The sequence below is a fragment of the Coloeus monedula genome, assembly GCF_965178545.1.
Source record: "Coloeus monedula genome assembly, chromosome: 1".
Taxonomy (NCBI): Eukaryota; Metazoa; Chordata; class Aves; order Passeriformes; family Corvidae; genus Coloeus; species Coloeus monedula.
The window spans coordinates 143,515,130-143,533,445 of NC_138781.1; the positions used below are offsets into that span (position 1 = coordinate 143,515,130).

The 18,316-nt window shown below is 33.8% G+C and overlaps 1 protein-coding gene across 3 annotated transcripts in view; it reads right to left on the bottom strand.

The window, feature by feature from the left end:
* CSMD3 (CUB and Sushi multiple domains 3) overlaps positions 1-18,316 on the bottom strand; it is a gene marked incomplete at both ends in the record, with an annotated part of 604,245 nt that overhangs the window by 399,462 nt on the left and 186,467 nt on the right. For all 3 annotated transcript variants that reach the window (XM_082293775.1, XM_082293774.1, XM_082293773.1), the window contains one exon: positions 14,862-15,069. In XM_082293775.1, the coding sequence (XP_082149901.1) occupies positions 14,862-15,069 (208 nt within the window). The remainder of the gene's footprint in view (positions 1-14,861; positions 15,070-18,316) is intronic.

Here is an 18,316-nt window from a genome sequence, read left to right on the forward strand (position 1 = left end):
TATTTTAGAAAAAGAAATATTATACAAAGAATTTTAAAAAGCAACATTTGTGTCAAATCTTATGGAAAATGAGACCTGGAATTTTTGTTTCTTAATTTGAAGCATAAGTAAGTATAAGTGAAAAAATTATTTATGTCAATTCTTAATACACAGGTGTGTGTAAAATCACAATTAATATAATTTATTTTTTTCCAAAAGTAAATGCTGCTCTCAGAGATGAGAATATGCTTTGGGATACTGCATGGATCTAACTGCTAGCCACCTGCTGTTTCCAGTAAATCAGCCGGTGAGCAAGCCATGACACAGCATTTTCACCTCTCCATGATTTGACACCATGTGTCCGAAATGAATAATTTTTATTTAACTTTTCCAAAAAAGACATCACACTCTCCATTAACAGAGGCTGTACCAAAGATTTAAAGAGCAATAAATGTCTAAAACTATGATACAACAAGAAATTATGAAATAAAAAGAATGTGTAAGATTCTCCACAATACTATAAAATCCCATAGTCTACTTTTAATTGTGGATAATTAATATTATTAAAAAACAAAAGGTGATTGATAATTCAAAATACTTCAAATTGATTTTGGTATATCAATCTGGATTACTTGAAAAACACCTTGGATTCAAAAGTCTTCAATTTAAAGCTGAAAGTGACAAAAAACATTTTAAATAAATGTTTGTGCCTTAGAATGTAAAAGCAATCTTTTCCTTGTCATATAAGCAAATGTAATTTGTTCTTAATCTTCATGTCTTTGCCTCTCCCTCTGCCACCAAAAATGAAAAAAGTAGACCTGCTTAATAATGCTGGCTTTTATATGCAACATAAAATATTTATTATCATATTTATTTTTAATAAAATTAATGGAATTACTTAATATATTGACTAACAATATGAAAGCTCTGCTAGAGAACAAAGTTTAGAAAATATACCAATATTCTGTGGTTTTAGGATAAAATATCTTATACTCAAGGAAATTCTGGTGCTCTAGTTGAACAGCCAGCTCGTTATGCAGATTTCCCAGACTGGAGCAGATTTTAAGTAAGCGTTCCTTGGAATAATGATTTTTATTTACTTTACCGTATAAATAAAGTACTACTGCAAAAACTGAAGTTGCCAAAAGAAACTTTTGTTCATGACATTTGACTGGAAAGTGATATATTCTAAATTATGCAGTAAAAAGACAAAAATATCAGTTTTAAAATACCTTGTATCAGAATCTATTATTTATTAAATTCTTATATGATGCTTTTACTGATTAGTGGTAATGAGATAATGTTATCTGAGCACTCTGAATGACTTTCCTGAAAAATCTCAGTTGAAAAGTTTGCAAATACTCAGATCTAGTAACTGATAAAATGTAATAGGTCACTAATTCACATGCTACACATTAAGACTGACCTTTAAAGTATTGACTTATAAGAATCTAATTATTAGAAAGATAACCAGACATGGGCAGGTGAAAGCAAGCTTGGGCTCCACAGCTGTGCCAGTATACTTTAGTCCCAACCCTTAATACCCATCCTAGCATGACACACTGAACAAATGTTGGGCCTACTGAGCTACAATGCCAGCTGATGATTTAAGATGGTTTCAAATGGTTTTTTGATTTATTTTATCAAGATATACTAGGAAATACCTGATTAGGAAACGCGAAAAGACTTGTGTTAACTGTTAATGCAGTTTTAAAGGCTATATAAATATAAAAAATGAACATCAATGTACATTTTTTTCAGCTCATTAAGAATTCAACCCTTTCCAGCATCTTTATTAACCTTATCTGCAACTTACAAAGGTTGTGTGCCTGCATAAATGCGGGGCATATACTATAACAACAATTTACTTTTGCAAACATAAAAGCATGTGCACACAAGGACACATTGTTCAATAATTTTTCTTATGAATATTTATTTGTTTTGTGTTTTCTTGATGTATTTCATCAGAATTAGTCCTCTGACTGGGTATTTATTCCTTATTTGATTTTACTCCTATGCCTTATTTAGTCTACAGCTTTTTATACTTCTCTGAAGTAAATTTCACATGTTCAAGTTAACTTTGATTTATCAGCATTATTTTGAAGTATATTGCTGTCCTTTAAAAAGCCTGTAACCCTCCACAGTTCAGTTCCATTAATGATATTTGTGCATAATTTTTCTTCCACTATCCAAGATATTGAAAAAATATTTACCATTACTGGGCCCAGATCTAATCCATTTTAGACGCAACACAACCTGACTTAGAGTAACCAGTAACTATTCTTTGTGTGCCTTTTCCCAATTAAGTACACCACATATTTAGAGGCAACAACAAGTCTTTTTTCTGCTAGCTTGTAATAAAAAAATGGGTTACTAAAAGAATTATATTTTTTCATTGAATAATTTGTCATCATTTAGTCCATTATTTTTCCAGGGTTCAGAGCTAACTGTCTCTATTACAACTTCCTAGGTGTCCCTGTCCTTTGCTCTCTGTTATTTTCTTTTCACTGAGGAACCAATTTTTCTTGTTTTCTCTTTACTTGTAATGTAGTTACAAGGTCTCTCCATCATTTTCTTTTATATCCTTTGGTAATTGTAATTCAGCAACTGTGATAGCCTTTCTTACTGTATTCTCAAGGCTTCTTAGTATTTAAGCTTTTATTCATTAGTCATGTGGTTCTTTTCTCACCTTTGAAAAATTTCTTTCTGCTGTGTGTATCTTTATGACTGCACCAGGAGTTTTAAAGGTCTCTTATTATGATTTATATCTTTCTTTGGAAATAGGATAGCCTGTTATTATGTACTTGATACATTCACTTCCACTTAGAGCCAGATCTCCTGTGGATTATGTTAACCCCTTCTCTTTTGAAGTTGTTTTGGTAGGTCTTGTAATGTCTGATGTCCTTTTCCTTAGTATTGATGTCTATTTACCCATAAACAGTAATAAAATTCCCTTGAAACTGCCTTAATCCTGCATATTTTTAGACAAATACTTTTTTTTGCATAAAAAAGAAACAAAAATCTTATTTCTAAAAACTTAAGTGTACCTATAAAATGCCATTCTGCTCTTTCAACTGATTTCCAGATAAATTAAATCCTTCTTTTTATGAAATAGTCTTTTATATGTATCTATTTTCCAATCTTTCAGAATGCAAAGAACACCTTGCTCTTCTACTTAAACATTCATTGTTGGCAGAACTAGTCTTTTCCTTTTCTTTTCAATTCAGATATATATTAAAATATAATACCAAAGATATGTTGTATCATTTTTATTTTTGCTTATCTCAATGCCAACAAATATATATACCTGTTTAAATAGTACCTTCCTTTCTGTCTATTTGATTTAGTATCAAAAACCCCCCTATTATTTAGCTGGCTGAACGTTATTCTCCCCAACTGCATCCTACTCTGAACTCTGATTCAGGTTTAGTTGCAGACTTCAGTTCACAGTGTTTGTTCCTAGATCTTTTTTTAATGGAAAACACATATGTATATTCTCTTGAATGACCCAGTTGGTTGTATCAAATGGTTTTCAATCTAAGGACCACAACAAATACTTCTGCCATGAATTCTAAGCCGCTAAAGTTTAAATCTATGTCCCATGTTTCCAGGTGAAGCCAAAGGAAAATCAGAGGCCAGTAATACAGGATATGTTGCAAAGTAATCTGGACTCCACTGTATAAACTGAACTAGGCTATTGAAACCACCAGGTTCATCTTTTACCCTTTTCCTGCATCAGTAGCAAGCTTTGCAGAAACTAAGAGGAAAAGTTATATTAAATAGATCAGGCTTTTATTTAATTCAATTTGCATCACTTTTAAACAGCAACACATACTTGAAATTGCAATACAATGTGCTGCTCTACTTCACAGTTTTGGGACCATGTGTCCAAAATCACCAAAACCAAATGGCAACATTTCTGTAACACTCCAGTTTATGCCTATATATGTCTGGTGCACAGACTACAGTAATAAAAATTATTTCCAGCACATCTAGCGAAGCTATAGCTTCATTGTTAGTGAAATTTTCAGTATAAATTTAGCTTTCATCTACCTATTTTAAATCCATTAACAATTGGTGGAAGGTCTTGCTAGTAGATTCATTTGTAATTCAAAGCTAAATGAAAAAATAATACTCTCAGGACTGTTAGCCTTTGCTTCTGTCATAATCATCTCTCATTTCTCTCCCACAGGAGCTGAACTCTGCTTTAAATTGCATTCAGCACTGTAGCACTTCCTTAATTCCACCTTATTACACAAATCCCCTTTTATAATTAACTCTCTGGAAAACATGCTCCTCAAAAATAACCAAAACACAAACAAGCAAAGATGCATGCATCTTGGGATTGAATCTCAGATTCTACAGGTTATACAGGATTGGAAAGTTTTGTTAAAAAGTTGGAAATTTCAGTTCAGAATTGGTTTTATTATTTTTCTTGAAAGACATAGTGTCAATTACTAAACAGAAAATAAGCCTTATTCAAACAGTCCTTCACCTTACACTTAACTTCCTTTAGGACATTCAGGACAGCCCATTCTTGCTCAGAAAATAGAGATGATGGTTAAAGTTTGTCCTCTGACATAATAAATAATGGGGAGAAGAATTTCTGCAGCAGTGCAATATATCCACATGAAAGGTGTCAAAACCCGTGTTATACGCTTCAGGAAGAAAGAGTAAGTACTGTGCAGTAGGTAATTTTTCTGCAGTTTCAAAGACACAAGTCTGGATATCAAAAAGGCTAATGGAGAGATGTGAAGCTGCCACCAACTTACTTGTGGACTCTTACATAAATATCCAAAAAGTCTACTTAGCAAAGAAAGAGGAATGGAGTTCGCTTAATCAAGATGTATCTTCATAATAAGCTTTTTAGTACAGGATAGAAAAGTAGTTGGCTACAAAAAAGCCTCACAAAACAACCAAATAAAACCACCATTAAAAGTATGATTTACATATTATCATTCATTGTGATTAAACATTAGAAAATGTCAGGTGAAATCACCTAATCATAGAATCATCAAGGTTGGAAGAGAACTTTAAGATGATCAAGTCCAACCATCAACCCAGCACTACCACTCTAATCCCCAAACCACGAAATGATATCACCCAGTGCCAGATCCAGACACTTCTTAAACAGCAACAGGGATGGTGGTTCCACCACCTCCCTGGACAATCTATTCCAAAGCATGACCACCCTAACAGTGAAATGTTGCATGATCTACTATAAGCAGCACAAATAAACATACAGTAAATGTACATAACTGGTTTATTTTCATTTCTTATTGACCGTTGTGGGTTGTCACTGGTCACCTGCAAACTGGATGGTACATAATAATAAAAAATTGTTCTGACACTAGTTTGACATTGTGTTGATCCTTAATATAATGTAACTGCATTAGCAGGTTCAAAGGATGTTTAATTGTTTGTTTTAGTCACTGATTCATTTCACAAGTGAATTTGCACCCTAAATATCCTAATGTGATATTCACAGGCAAAACAGATGGACAATCACAAAAAGAAGCATGAGTTTGTGAAGTTCTGATTAGCCTGTAGGGCCCATATAAATAATATTTTATCTTGTCAAAATTTATTAATAAATGCAAAGGATTTCATTCATGTATTCAAAATATTATACTTTTTTGCTATTTTAGCCTGAGACATAAAAGATGGAATTATGAATGCACATATTTTTCCCAATGTACAAAACAAACTAAAATTTTAAATTTAGAATCTAGAAATGAGAGTGACTTGGGATTATCTCTTCAGGGATCACTGTTCTCCCACAACATGCCACTTACTTTGCTGAATGAAGTAAACATGGCAAGGACTCAGAACATATGAAAAGAAAATGTGAAGTTTTAATTACTCTAGGATGACAAATGAAGCAATTGTATGTTTTCTGGTTTAGTTATTCTTTGGGGTTTAGGTTGGTTGTGGTGTTTTTTCCTTGCCTTGTCTTGAGCTTTATGCTATTCTAATACACTTTCCCCCACCATACAGCTCAGGCAGCATAAAACTCACTTTTAAGTTCAGTCACTGATGTTTCAGTCAGGACAAGAGTAATCAGTCTCCTTCACTACTCCAACAATTGCCATCCTGAGACTATAGCAAATGACCACATCAAAACAATGCAGTATTCTGCTGGAGTAAGCACACTGAAAGTGCTCCCTGTTAAATCATCAAGCCATCTTCCTGCTTCTATTTTTTTCCCTGAAACTGCTGTAAGAGACTTCTGGTTTTCTTTGTTACTTTTGTTACTTTTTATTACACTTTTTAAGTATTCATTAGAAAATCCCCCAGGTCTACACTATTATTTACCTGGTTTCTTCAAAGCAGAGTTACAAATAAGCCACACTGGAAGCACTCTGGGTTGTTTCATCAAAGGAGGATTAAAGAGACCCATGGAAGCACAAAAACAGTAGTCAGTAAATCTTTGTCTAAGAGGGATGGTGGGAAAACCAGAGTACAGTTCTTGCATATAAAGATTCAAGAGAACTGTTTTTCAATTTGTTTCGGAATGTTGATAAGACTTTGTGAAATAATATAATCCTATCTCTGTAGAGAATATACATAAAAAGCCCATCCAATGTATAACTGCTTATTTGATAACTGCTGGTGAATATCCGTTTGACTCCAGATGAGAATAACTTTATGCATATTAAGAAGTACTATCAGAATAATGAAAACATGCAACTTCAGAAAAGGCTTACAAATGTTTCCTTTTGCAATACCCCTTAGCATAGGAAAAGTAAGAAATTAAGAGCGGCTTCAGAAAGGTTTCCTCAAAAGAAGTTCATTTAACCACCTTTTGCTACAGCAACAATGAAATGCTGTCTTCCTGACATTGACTACACCAATCAAAATAAAATATTTCATACCATCATAAAAATGCATTAAATTAAGGATACAGCATAAAAAATATAAAGGAAATCAAATAACTCTGTGAAGCCTCTGCACATACTGTAAGAAGGGGAAAAAAGTAGATCTTTGCATGGGTACTATTATTCAATATACAAGTACCTGAGAAGACAACATATCAGGCTTTATTTTGACAATAAAGTTGTTCTATTCCTTGAAGAAACAATAAGCCACTCCCTATGTACCTCGCTGTTCTCTTCAGCTCTTGTGTTTCCTGCTCACTAAGAGGGGAAAAAAAAGCTTGGTTTTCACTTGTATCACTTCCTGGTGCAGTTCCTTTGTGACTGGGTAAATGCCTGAGCCAACACAAGATAGGGGATGAGTCAAAAATAGAAGTGGGAACATATTTTTTTTCAGAAGCAGCATCACAATGGCCATATAAAGTGTTCATTTGTACCACAATGAGCCAAGGGGATTTTGTGCCTGCACCTGACTCCCTGCCTGATGCAAGTATACACTGGAGTTTAACAGATAGTTTTCTCACTGAGGCTTAACTCCATTATATAGTTATAAATCACATGTGCCAGATAAGCTTTAGCATTTAGTATTCTAGAGAAAGACAGGACGAATCATGTCTCTGGTCATGTACATATCCCTGGAAGATGAATGGGAGAACTTGAGCCTGAGGAAGGAAAATCTTCAACTCATGAGCTAGGATTGGCCGTATCAGCCAACCTGCTCAGGAGAAAGGTCATACCACTGCTTATCCATAAAGAAGAAAGAGAGCACAGGAGATGTTTGTACCTCAAACAGATATTTGGTACTAATAAATTCTTGTGTGTTGATTCTGACTGAAAGCAATGATTTCTAAATAAGGAAAAAATGGAAAATCTTTTCCTCCCATGAGGACAGTCAGGAAATTAAGAAAGTTGTCCACATAGGTTGTCAAGACTCCATCTTTGGAGGTTCTTAAGACAGTCTGGATAAAGGCCTGAGCAACCTTGCCTCACCTGAGAGCTGAGTCTGCTTTCACTAGTAGACTGGACTAGTCAGATTCTGAGCTCCCTTCCATGCTGAACTATCCTGCTTATAAGCTTTTGTCATTCTGTCTTGTGTTTCCTTGCAACCTGGTTATGTGGACGCATACATAACATACTGAATTCTGGGATTAAACTCTGGATTTACACCGTAGGTTGATTTGTATTTCCATGGATATGACAATTTCTTAAAGTCAGATTCTCTTTTTACTAAGCACTGAATCTAAATGCCACAAAGTTACTCTTATTGAAAGCATAGACTTCAAGGTCTACTGTTAAGTGACAGATTTTCATCATGTAACTCATGTTTATATGTGTCTATTTTGCCTGCAAAGTTTGAGACACATTTGTCACTGCACTTTGAACTACAACATGAAAAATGACTGCAGAAAACCCCATCAAAACAGGGTACTCACTACGGAAGGGCCTTCTATTTTTTCAGAAACATACAAGAACAAATAGTACAAAATAACAGAAAAGCCTCTGCCTTTACTGTTAAATATATGATTTGATATCTGATTCCTCTCTTAGATTCAAATCTTTCTCATTTTTCAGTAAGAATTTTGAGAGTACCAGATGTAAAGCCAGTTTCAAAGTCCTTTTCAGATAATGATTGCCAGATAGAATCACGCAATAGAATGATGAGAAACATGCTGTTAACCTCCACAGTCACAGTAACAAATTCCCCATCTAACACTATCATTGTGCCTGAACCCTACACATTACAGAATGCCTTGTGCTTCTTGGAGGATGCCATTCCTCATCAAAATGCCACAGGTGAAATGCTGAATCACCAAGCAAAAAGTTAAACCCTAGAAGCAAACAGTAAAGGACAGAAATGCCTGGTTTCTATGGAAAGCTTTTGTTTCCAAGAAAGCAAAGAACTTCCTTTTTGTTCTCAGTTCTTCAAAAAAAGATAAAAATGATAACACTCAATGGATGGATTATCAAAGGCTCAAACCAGATAATATTTTTAGCATTGGTATTCCTCCTATTCCTGATGTTCTGCTCTCCGTGTTCCACAATGAAGCATTATCTTTGTTACTTTCTGTTTCCTGTTTCAGAAGGAGAGAAGGATTTAGGCCCTCCAAAACTTGGCTGCTTTTTGCAGTGATTTTTTTTCCCCAACTAAATCCAGCAAAAATGAATTCTATCCACTATCAATAAACAAATACTTTGCTAATTACAAGAGGTTTTTATGACTGCATTTTGTTTGCTCTATTAATGGAATTATTTTTTCTACCTATTTGGCTACAACAACAACATTCTTCTGAAAGCATTTTTTCAATGATAAGCAGTATCAATTTTGCTACTATTCTTTAAATTCAGCTGTTATCAGATTACAAACTTTCTCATCTGGGGCTTTTAACATCCTTAATAAAATCATATTACTCATAACCATTACATTCCTGAGTCCTTCCTCTGAGCATTAAACACAGATTTAAAAAGTTTGTATTAGTGAGAAAACAGTAATAATATCTAAAGCAGTGTCAACAGTCTTCATTACTAAAAAAGAGATTGTTACTCTTCTCACTTTCTAATTTGAAGTAATTTTTCAAGAAAATAAATGCTGAGCCGGAGGTGGGATTTTTTTCCTCCTGTTTTAATCTCTTATGAGAACCTCTGCTTCTTGCTTTGTCTGTTTTGATTTTTTTTTTCTTCAACACATTATTATTTTCATTTGTATTTGTACTATTGAGGTGTGATTTTCTACCCCTGTGCTGCCACATTTATGTCAGGCAGAGGTTTCCCTCTGTAGCCTTAGATATGAGCATTATTTAACCAAGTACATTGACTGAAAATAAATCTAACTTATTCAGACACTGGATAAATAAAATAACCACCTTGTTAAAAAAGATCTGATTGAGAACCTGTTTTATTAATGCATGTATCTGTTTTAGGTTTAATTGTCGTAACAGTACATTTAATTTTTAAATGCCTCCTAAAAGCTACTTTCTGTTGTAACCAAACTGGCAATAAAAGTTACCATGTAGATATCTAACATGGATAACTGCATTTTCCTCACAAAAAAACCCAACCCCAAATAATAGCCTTTTTCATAATAGATAATGTCTTCCTGTTCAACCTCACTTTGCTTTTAATTACCACTAGTTAGTTTACTTTTCTCTAGTATTTCTTCTTAATATTTCTTCTCTAATATTTCTTTCTGTTTATCATTTTGTTCTTTCATGGCACTAGTAAAATGAGACTAAGAGTCAGGAAATGCTAATTAAGAACAAATAGCTAAATAACCTTTGTTTGGTCAAAGGTTGGACTCCTGCTCCAGCGTGTGGCCTTCCAGGCTGCAGGCGGATCTCTGTTCCACCGTGAACCAATACGGGGACAGCTGCCTCACCACGGGCTGCAGCAAGGACTGAGGTAGAATCCTTGCTGTGGTGTCTGAAGTACATCTTCCCCCTCCTGATTCACAGACCCTGGCCTGGAGAGTTGTATCCCTCACTCCTCTTTCCAGATGCAACTGCAGTGCATTGGGTAGCTCTTTTACCCTTTCTTAAGCACATCACCCCAGCGGTGCTACCTCCATGGCTGATGGGCCAGCCTTGGCCAGCAGCGGGTCCATGTTGGAGCTGGCTGGCATTGCCTCTGCTGAACATGGGGGAAGCTGCCAGCAGCTTCTCACAGAAGCCACTCCTGTAGCCCCCTGCTACAAAAACCTTGCCACACAAACCTAACATTGTTCCTTGGTCAAATAGGCCCAAAGTGATAAAAAGTAATTAGTTACTTGGAATAAATTCTGATTTGGAAACCCAAAGAAGGACCCACATTTTTGTGTTCTTTTCCTTTCTCATCTGTACTATCTGTAAGGAAGTCTTTAGCTAACAGGCTATCTTGAAAAAGATCTCTATAAAAATCAAAAGTTTTAAATATCTCAGATAAAACCTTTTGAAACTGAATGGAGTTCTGCCCATCTTAGTTAAGTGGAAGACTTTTTCCAAAAATTCTAATTTCATTCTTCACAGAATATTTAAAATTAATTCAAAAGGAGTATTTTTATTGGGGAAAGAATGCACAAAATCACAGTTGCAAAGGAGAAATTAGTTTTGTTAGCCATTGTTCTCTAACAGCTTTCTATTTTAATGCAATTAAGATGATGCACAAAATATGCAGTATCAAAAAATGAAATATTTAAATATATTTCAGAAGAGAAATAAATTGCCTATGGTTTCAACAACATACATTTCATTCAGTGTATATCACTGTACATTTTATCTAGATTTATATATGAAAAAAATTTGGCTAAAATCACAGACATATGGTCTAGACAATTCCTCAATTTATTACAGAAAATTCTACATTTCCCTTACATTTTAGGAAAATATATTAGGAATTACTTTTAAATATCCAGGAATATAGTAAGAGAGAAATTAGGTGAATTATTTTATTTTAAAAGAAGTAATTGCATCATGTTTCAAATTTGTTTTTGATAGCAGAGTTCTTAGGTGCCCTACTACTTTGTATGACCATGACAGTGGTAGGTCAAGTATTAGAACACTACACAAAGGTTTTCTCAGAAGTGCACTCTTATCCAGAGAGAACAGAGTGGAAGTCTTTGGTCTTTTTGTTTTATCATGCTATAAGCTAAGTACATTTTACCTGAAACATTTGAGACACTACTACACTCTCAAAACTCCTTCTCATTAAGGCAAATCTTCATGTTAACAATAAAAATCTGCGTAATGTGTTCCTTGTAAAGAAAATGTGATCTTTATTCAGACTACAGCATTAGTTCTGTGAATAAAGGTGCTCTAAACACATACTTTATGATAACCACTGTTTTCTATTACTTTCTAGTCTATCCATCAAAAATATATGGGTTAATGCAAAACTAATCACCATTTCAAGTTCAGTTAATCTAAGGTCTTTGCAAAGTTTTGGTTTTGTTTTGGCCTTTTTTGTTTCTATGTTTGGGGTTTTTTCTGTCATAAACAAGTTCTCCAAATATGGAGGAAGAACAGCTGTCAACTTGTTTTGCAGCGACAGCCAAATTAAGCTGGTAATGGGAAACAAATGCACAGGGTTTATGTCTTTGCCTAGGACAGTGTGAAATATATACTGTCCATCCTCACCTGCTCTTATCTGGAGAGTGCTCTAAGCACATCTTTCATAGACTGTTCTGCGAAGGAGGTTCCACCACTTTGTCTTTACTATTTAGCCAGTGTCATAACAATTGCCTTAACATTTCAGACTAGAGTACATACTGGAATCCAGGTTACCCATGTTAGAAAATCATTCCAGTTCTCTGCTCTGTGATTATTAAATATTCCATTAAAAGTGACCAACAACAAACTAAGTGAAACATTCCAACCAAAGTATCCTAAAGACAAGCATTAGAGAACTCTTACATGTTCAGATATTCTCAAACTATTTAACTCTAGACTTCCATATACTGGATATCCCATAATGACATTGCCACTTCTTTCACCAATGAATGCCTAACGCCCCAACTTTTCACTTAGACTAAAAGGAACATTTCACTAGATCTTATTTACTTTCAGCTTTTTGTTTTGTCAAAAAAAAAAAAGAGAAAATAATTTCCTCAAACTAATAATTTTCCTTCATTTTTACTTCCAAAATGTAAACAATCCTATAATTCAACTCAACCTGGCAAACATTAGAATAAACAACAAAACAAGAACCTTGAATGGCATTTACACAATTTTCACGACTATTTAAATGAAAATGGCCTATCAAGATTTTCTTAAGAGAAAAGACTGTCGTATCTGAAATATTATAGTAACTGACTGGAAAACTGCAGAAAGTTAGCACTTCATAAAGAATTCCAAGTCTTGTCTCATGGATAACCCCAGCCTATCTACTTGATGCATAATCTGGCTCTTAATTTCACTTAGAAACAAAAAGTAGGGATATTTTGTTACACAGCAGATGTGCAGAAGAAAAGTTTGCGGGTTTTTTTTTTAATTCATTAGGTGCAATAGTCATATAAAGCACCAAATGTTCTAAGAAATTATATTATAATAATACTTATTACCCAGATCAATCAATAAGTTTTTAGTAATTTTTAAAATTATGTAATTTTTTTTTTCCAAAATGAAAAGATGAAGAACTTGGGTTTAGTTTTGGATTAGCGATAGTCTAAGGGCATATACAGTATCACCACTCTAAATCTAATTAACAAATTGTTGTTAATTAAGCTTTCCAAATACATTTTTCCCAACATATGGGGGATACTTTTCCATAATTGAACACATCAGTATAATTTAGGGAATATAAATGACAAGCTATAAAAAGAATATGCTCTCAGTCTGCTTCTCTACATGAACAATTATTAAATTAGCATTGTAAATTTTTATGTTTTGTAAACAGATAATGGGAATTTCCATATATAAAGTAATCTTAGTATATCATTTGAATACAGCCAAAGCCTTTTGTAGAACAAAAAATGAAATAATTGTTTCAAGCTCATGAATGAATAATGAAAAGAAAAGTCAAATGCACATTCAGCTATTCAAGTGATTCATAACGTCTGTATGTCCTTGGTGTTACCTCACTAATTATTATAAATTATTATTTAAAATTTATTTTAGCTGACAGCTAGTTCAAAAGATTTCAGTTTAAGAGCCTGAAAAAACTCAATAGCAATCAATTAATATTCTAATACAGGTAATTAACTATGTAGGTGGCAGTATGAATTAACTCAAATTATAAAACACTATTTGCTAAAGCTTAGACTTAAAGACTTTTATTACACCCTGAAGCAGTAAAAATATATTACTTATAAGCAACACTTACAGAAACCAAGACTGATGCTTTTAAAACAATATAATTATCTAATTTTGGATCTTTCCTCATTATAAAATCAAGAGCATTTTATTTGGTCTATGTTATGTTTGGAGGAGGTTTATACTGATACGAAGAAAAGAAGACTCTACTGACTTCAATGTGTCTAGCCAACAACTTGTATCACCTGTTGTTCACATGCCTCTGTCTGTCTTACAGAACCTCCATAAAGCTTTATGAGCCAGTTAAGAGATCAAGATTTTACTGGAGACCATAACTGTGATTTATGAGTTTGTATACAACTTATTTTCTGTGAATCAACAGCATATTTAAACCAATAAAACAAACACAAGGATTTGTCATATTGACATGTTTCTTGAGTAGTGTGATGCTGTGTTACCATAAAACTACCAGACCGGAAAGCCACAGAATGTGTAATTCATTTTTCCTATTTAACTGAATTTGATCTTGAAAGAGGTTATTTACTATTTTATTTCTTGTAGTTGTTTTACAACATCTACATAATGTATCTACACTCAGATCAAGAATTGCAGAAGTCAGACTAGCAAAAATATTGTTACTACTGCTAAGTCAACAAAAAACCAAACAGTCATAAACTCTTCTTAAAGGTGCTATATTTGGAGTAAAACCAGAGCCAAAAAGTACTGTGACTACTCAGCTCAGGGTGTTTTATCTCACAGATCAAGATGGAAATTTCTAGGTAAGTGTATCACAGCACATTATTTAGAGACCATGCATACAGTTCTCTGTACAGAAAATCCTCCACAGACAATCCGTGACCAACAGGTGGGACCAATGCTAATTCCCCCTAGCTCTGTGCTGAATGGCCTCCATGCCATTCACTTTCTGACATTATTAAACTCTCTGAAAGCTTCACCAGTCCTTACCAGTACAACAATCCATTCCATTCTGTTTCTAAATATATACATTTTTAATACAGTAATGGTTAAATGGTAAGGCACACAGACAATGAGGCAAATGATTCTACAGTGCCCTTCATCTTGATGCTACATCTTTGGAATATATTTAAAAACCATTTTACAGCTGCAATTGGATATCAACATTATGTCATAGTCACAATTATTATTGTGAGGGGTGTTTTTCAGCAAGACTATATATTCACAAAAAGAAAAGTAACAAAAAGTTGTACTTTCACTTTTCATCATCTTTTTCTGTTTTATCACATTAGAATTTCGATATTTGACTTACCCTATTGTAGGTGGTTCAGAACCTTCTATTTCCAAATAATCATATTTTTCTTCCATTTGGAAATCTGTAAAGATGAGTGAGATAGTATCACCAGGCTCTGCCACAATTGTCCATGTGCAGTCTGCATTATTATGATATTCATTAGGAAAGTTAGGGCTTGAGATGATTCCACTTGATCCTCTCATAGTTCCTCCACAAGCATCTTCAGCTGTCAAAAAAACCAAACAAATTAAAATCACCCCTTAAAAAATGTACACTTTCTTGCTGAGAATAGAAATTTATTACTGTTTAGGTGAACAATTGCTTAAGACTTTTTAACATGTTTGACTTGGAATGCTGCTCCAAAATTAAGGTGTTAAAAAAATAATTGCTTCAAATTTCAGTTATTTAAAGATTATTATACTTGTACCAGCACATATTTTTATAATCTACTATTTATTAATAATTATATATATGGATTAGCATTGTTTCCCTCACTTTACAATAGCATGCAAAAATGACACTATTTCCTCTTTTGCTTTAACCAAAAATGTTTTCATAAATCAAGTTGAGTTCAATCCCTATCATATACAGTCTGACACATAATGTGCAGCAGTCACATTATACTGAGAAAAGAAGCATGAGAATCTTACCCATTATATGCCAATTGTATTATTTTAGTAAGCATCTAGTGGTTAGCTTTATTCTTGAAAAATCATTTTCTCATTTTCAAGCAGCTGATCAGTTTTCAAACCAAAGCCATTCATGAGTGATTTCTTAATGTCAGATGCAAGATGCTATCACAATTAAGATTAATAAGTTTTCATAGATCAAATATTTACATTTTACCATAGGAATACATTTTTCATGTCATATGAATAACTGTGAAATTATTTGAGCAATTATCACAATGATTTTTTTTTAATGGTGACTCTGAAACCAAAAAATACTCTATTTTTTAGCATGTGATCTTATGCTGGATAAACCAGGCAAACATTAGATATTCACAAAATCAGTTCTAAAAGAACTTATTCTATGATGAAAAAATTCTAAAATGGCTGATGCTATAGATCTTCTTTATTAATAGTGTATATATGCCTAATAACTCTAAAATTATTTTTGAGGATCTTATATTAAAATTGTTTCTGTGAGCTAATAAAATTGATTGGAAATCTAGTGCTTTTATTTCAAAAATGGAAATACCTTTCAAATAACTTGAATGGAAATACCATATTGCATTACTTATTCAGTTTATTATCCAAATGTTTGAAGCATATTTGAAAAGCAATTCTTGTTTCTGCTCAGTTAGAGTGCTAACATGAATAAAACTTGCCCCAGAGTCTGAAAACCCAGTCAATACTGATGAAAAATTAATGATAAGGATGGGAAAAAAAAACCTCTAAGGAGTATAGGATCACAGAACAAAAAGTTTAAAACTTCTGACACACATATTGGCTCACTTTTAACAGAAAAAAAAAATCATGACTATAGGAAGCCGCCTAATTTCAGCAGTTTAGGAATTTAAAATTATCTCTTAAAAATTCTGCTAAATTTTGCCATGCCAGATTAAAAAAAAAAAAACAAAACGAAAAACATATCTTAAATTTAATCTCACTCATTAGGCAGAGCACTTTGAATCCAATGAATACAATAAAACTTAGAAATCTCATCACATCACAAGTTCTGGTCCTTTATTGTGAAAGGAATAAAAAAAAAAAAGTTTTCATGCATTAAGGACATTCAGAAAAATAATTTTAAATTGCTAGTTTACAGTAGCAAATTGTCCTACTGCATTGCAGAATTCATGCTGTTCTTTTCAGAAATGAATTACGGAGAAACGTATCTTAGTTCCTAGAAACAAAATAAACCATTTACTAAAAATGTTGCTATAGTCTACCAAAACTTAAAAAATATTAGTGTGGTACTGTTTAAAAACACAAACAATGTCAATGAGTGTCCCCTTTATTCTGAGTCACAGCTGCTTAGAGATTTTTGCCAAAGTGTGATTTTGCTACCATCAACAAAATGGACCAAACAAATCCTCATGGCTTTTATTCTGATTCATGTAGCAAATTTGCTACAAATACAATTAATATTATCTACATTTAAGTGTTGCAAGTATAACCAAAAGCACGCTGGATATCATCTTAGTGTATTGCATTAGAAGCAACAAGCATTAGAACAATAAATAACAGAATTACACTACTGTGTTCTTATTTTCCTCCACCTACAATATAATCTGCTTGGTTCAAGTCTTGCAATCAGATCCCCATAGGTGAAAGCTCACATCTGGGAGAAGGCTGAAAAACATTATGCCCATGCAAATGTTTGATGCCTTAAGTTGAGAAGACAGAGTAAAAAAAGATTTGGTCTTCAAGTAAATTGACAAACACTGTTGACAGGACTTCTACCACTAACTTCATAGTGCACAAGACTCTGACAAATAAAAGAAAATGTAGTAATTGTATCTTGTGCAACCTGATTTTAGCACCTGTATTTCTATGACAATTGGAGCAGCATAATTTCTTCCATGTCAGCTATGAAATGTTGAAAATAGAAGAATAACTGGTGTGGAAACATTTAGGAAGAGTAACAGTGGCTGATTTTCATCAACATGCAACAAGCCCAATAAGGACATGTGAACAAGGAAGAAAGAGAGGAAAGAAAACTTTGCTGTGATTTTCATATAGATCCACAGTAATCTCTTGCCCTGCCTTTCTGTAACTTTCTGAATTACCTCCAACAAACCACCAAGGTAGGAGTCCTCAAAGACTTTTAAGTGCCTAACCCCCTTTCCCCATAGCAAAAGGCAAGCCCGTTCATGGGACTGTCTTTGCTCAAGGACCATGATATACTTGGTGGCTAAAGTGGTAGGATGGGGAAACCCAATGTGTGCCTCAAGGACATTTAACCTTGGGGGAAAAATAATTTGTGGTGTAAGTTTAATGTTGCAGGGAGCAAAATAGCAGGAATGACATGAAACAATGAAGAGTGAATTTTGGGAAGAGCAAGGACAGTATGGCAGTGACCTGGGTCTGGCCAGTGTTGGTGCCCAGTGATCGAGTGTGCTGCTTCTCCTGTCCTAAGCACCCATCCTGACGAATGGATCCAAAATCATGGTCTATTTTTGAACATCTGGAGGGGTGGATGAAGTCCATGAAACAGTAAAATGATATCTGTTTGCGAAAGGATGGGACATAGTAGTTAATGAGAATATATTTATCTGTCTGTTGGTTATCAAGAGGGTTTAAGGAAGCAGTTTCGGTTGTATGTGTATGTGCTGCATCACTGCAATCAAAATGCAGTAGCTAAAAAGTGGTTAAGCACCTAAATGCCTTGAAAGAATTGGGTGCATCCCCATCCTTTTAGTTTCCAGTTATCAAATATGAAAAAAAAACCATTCACAGGAATTGTAAGAAGACAATGCTTCAGTTAAGACTTGATAGAATCTGACATTGTTCAATTACAAATACATA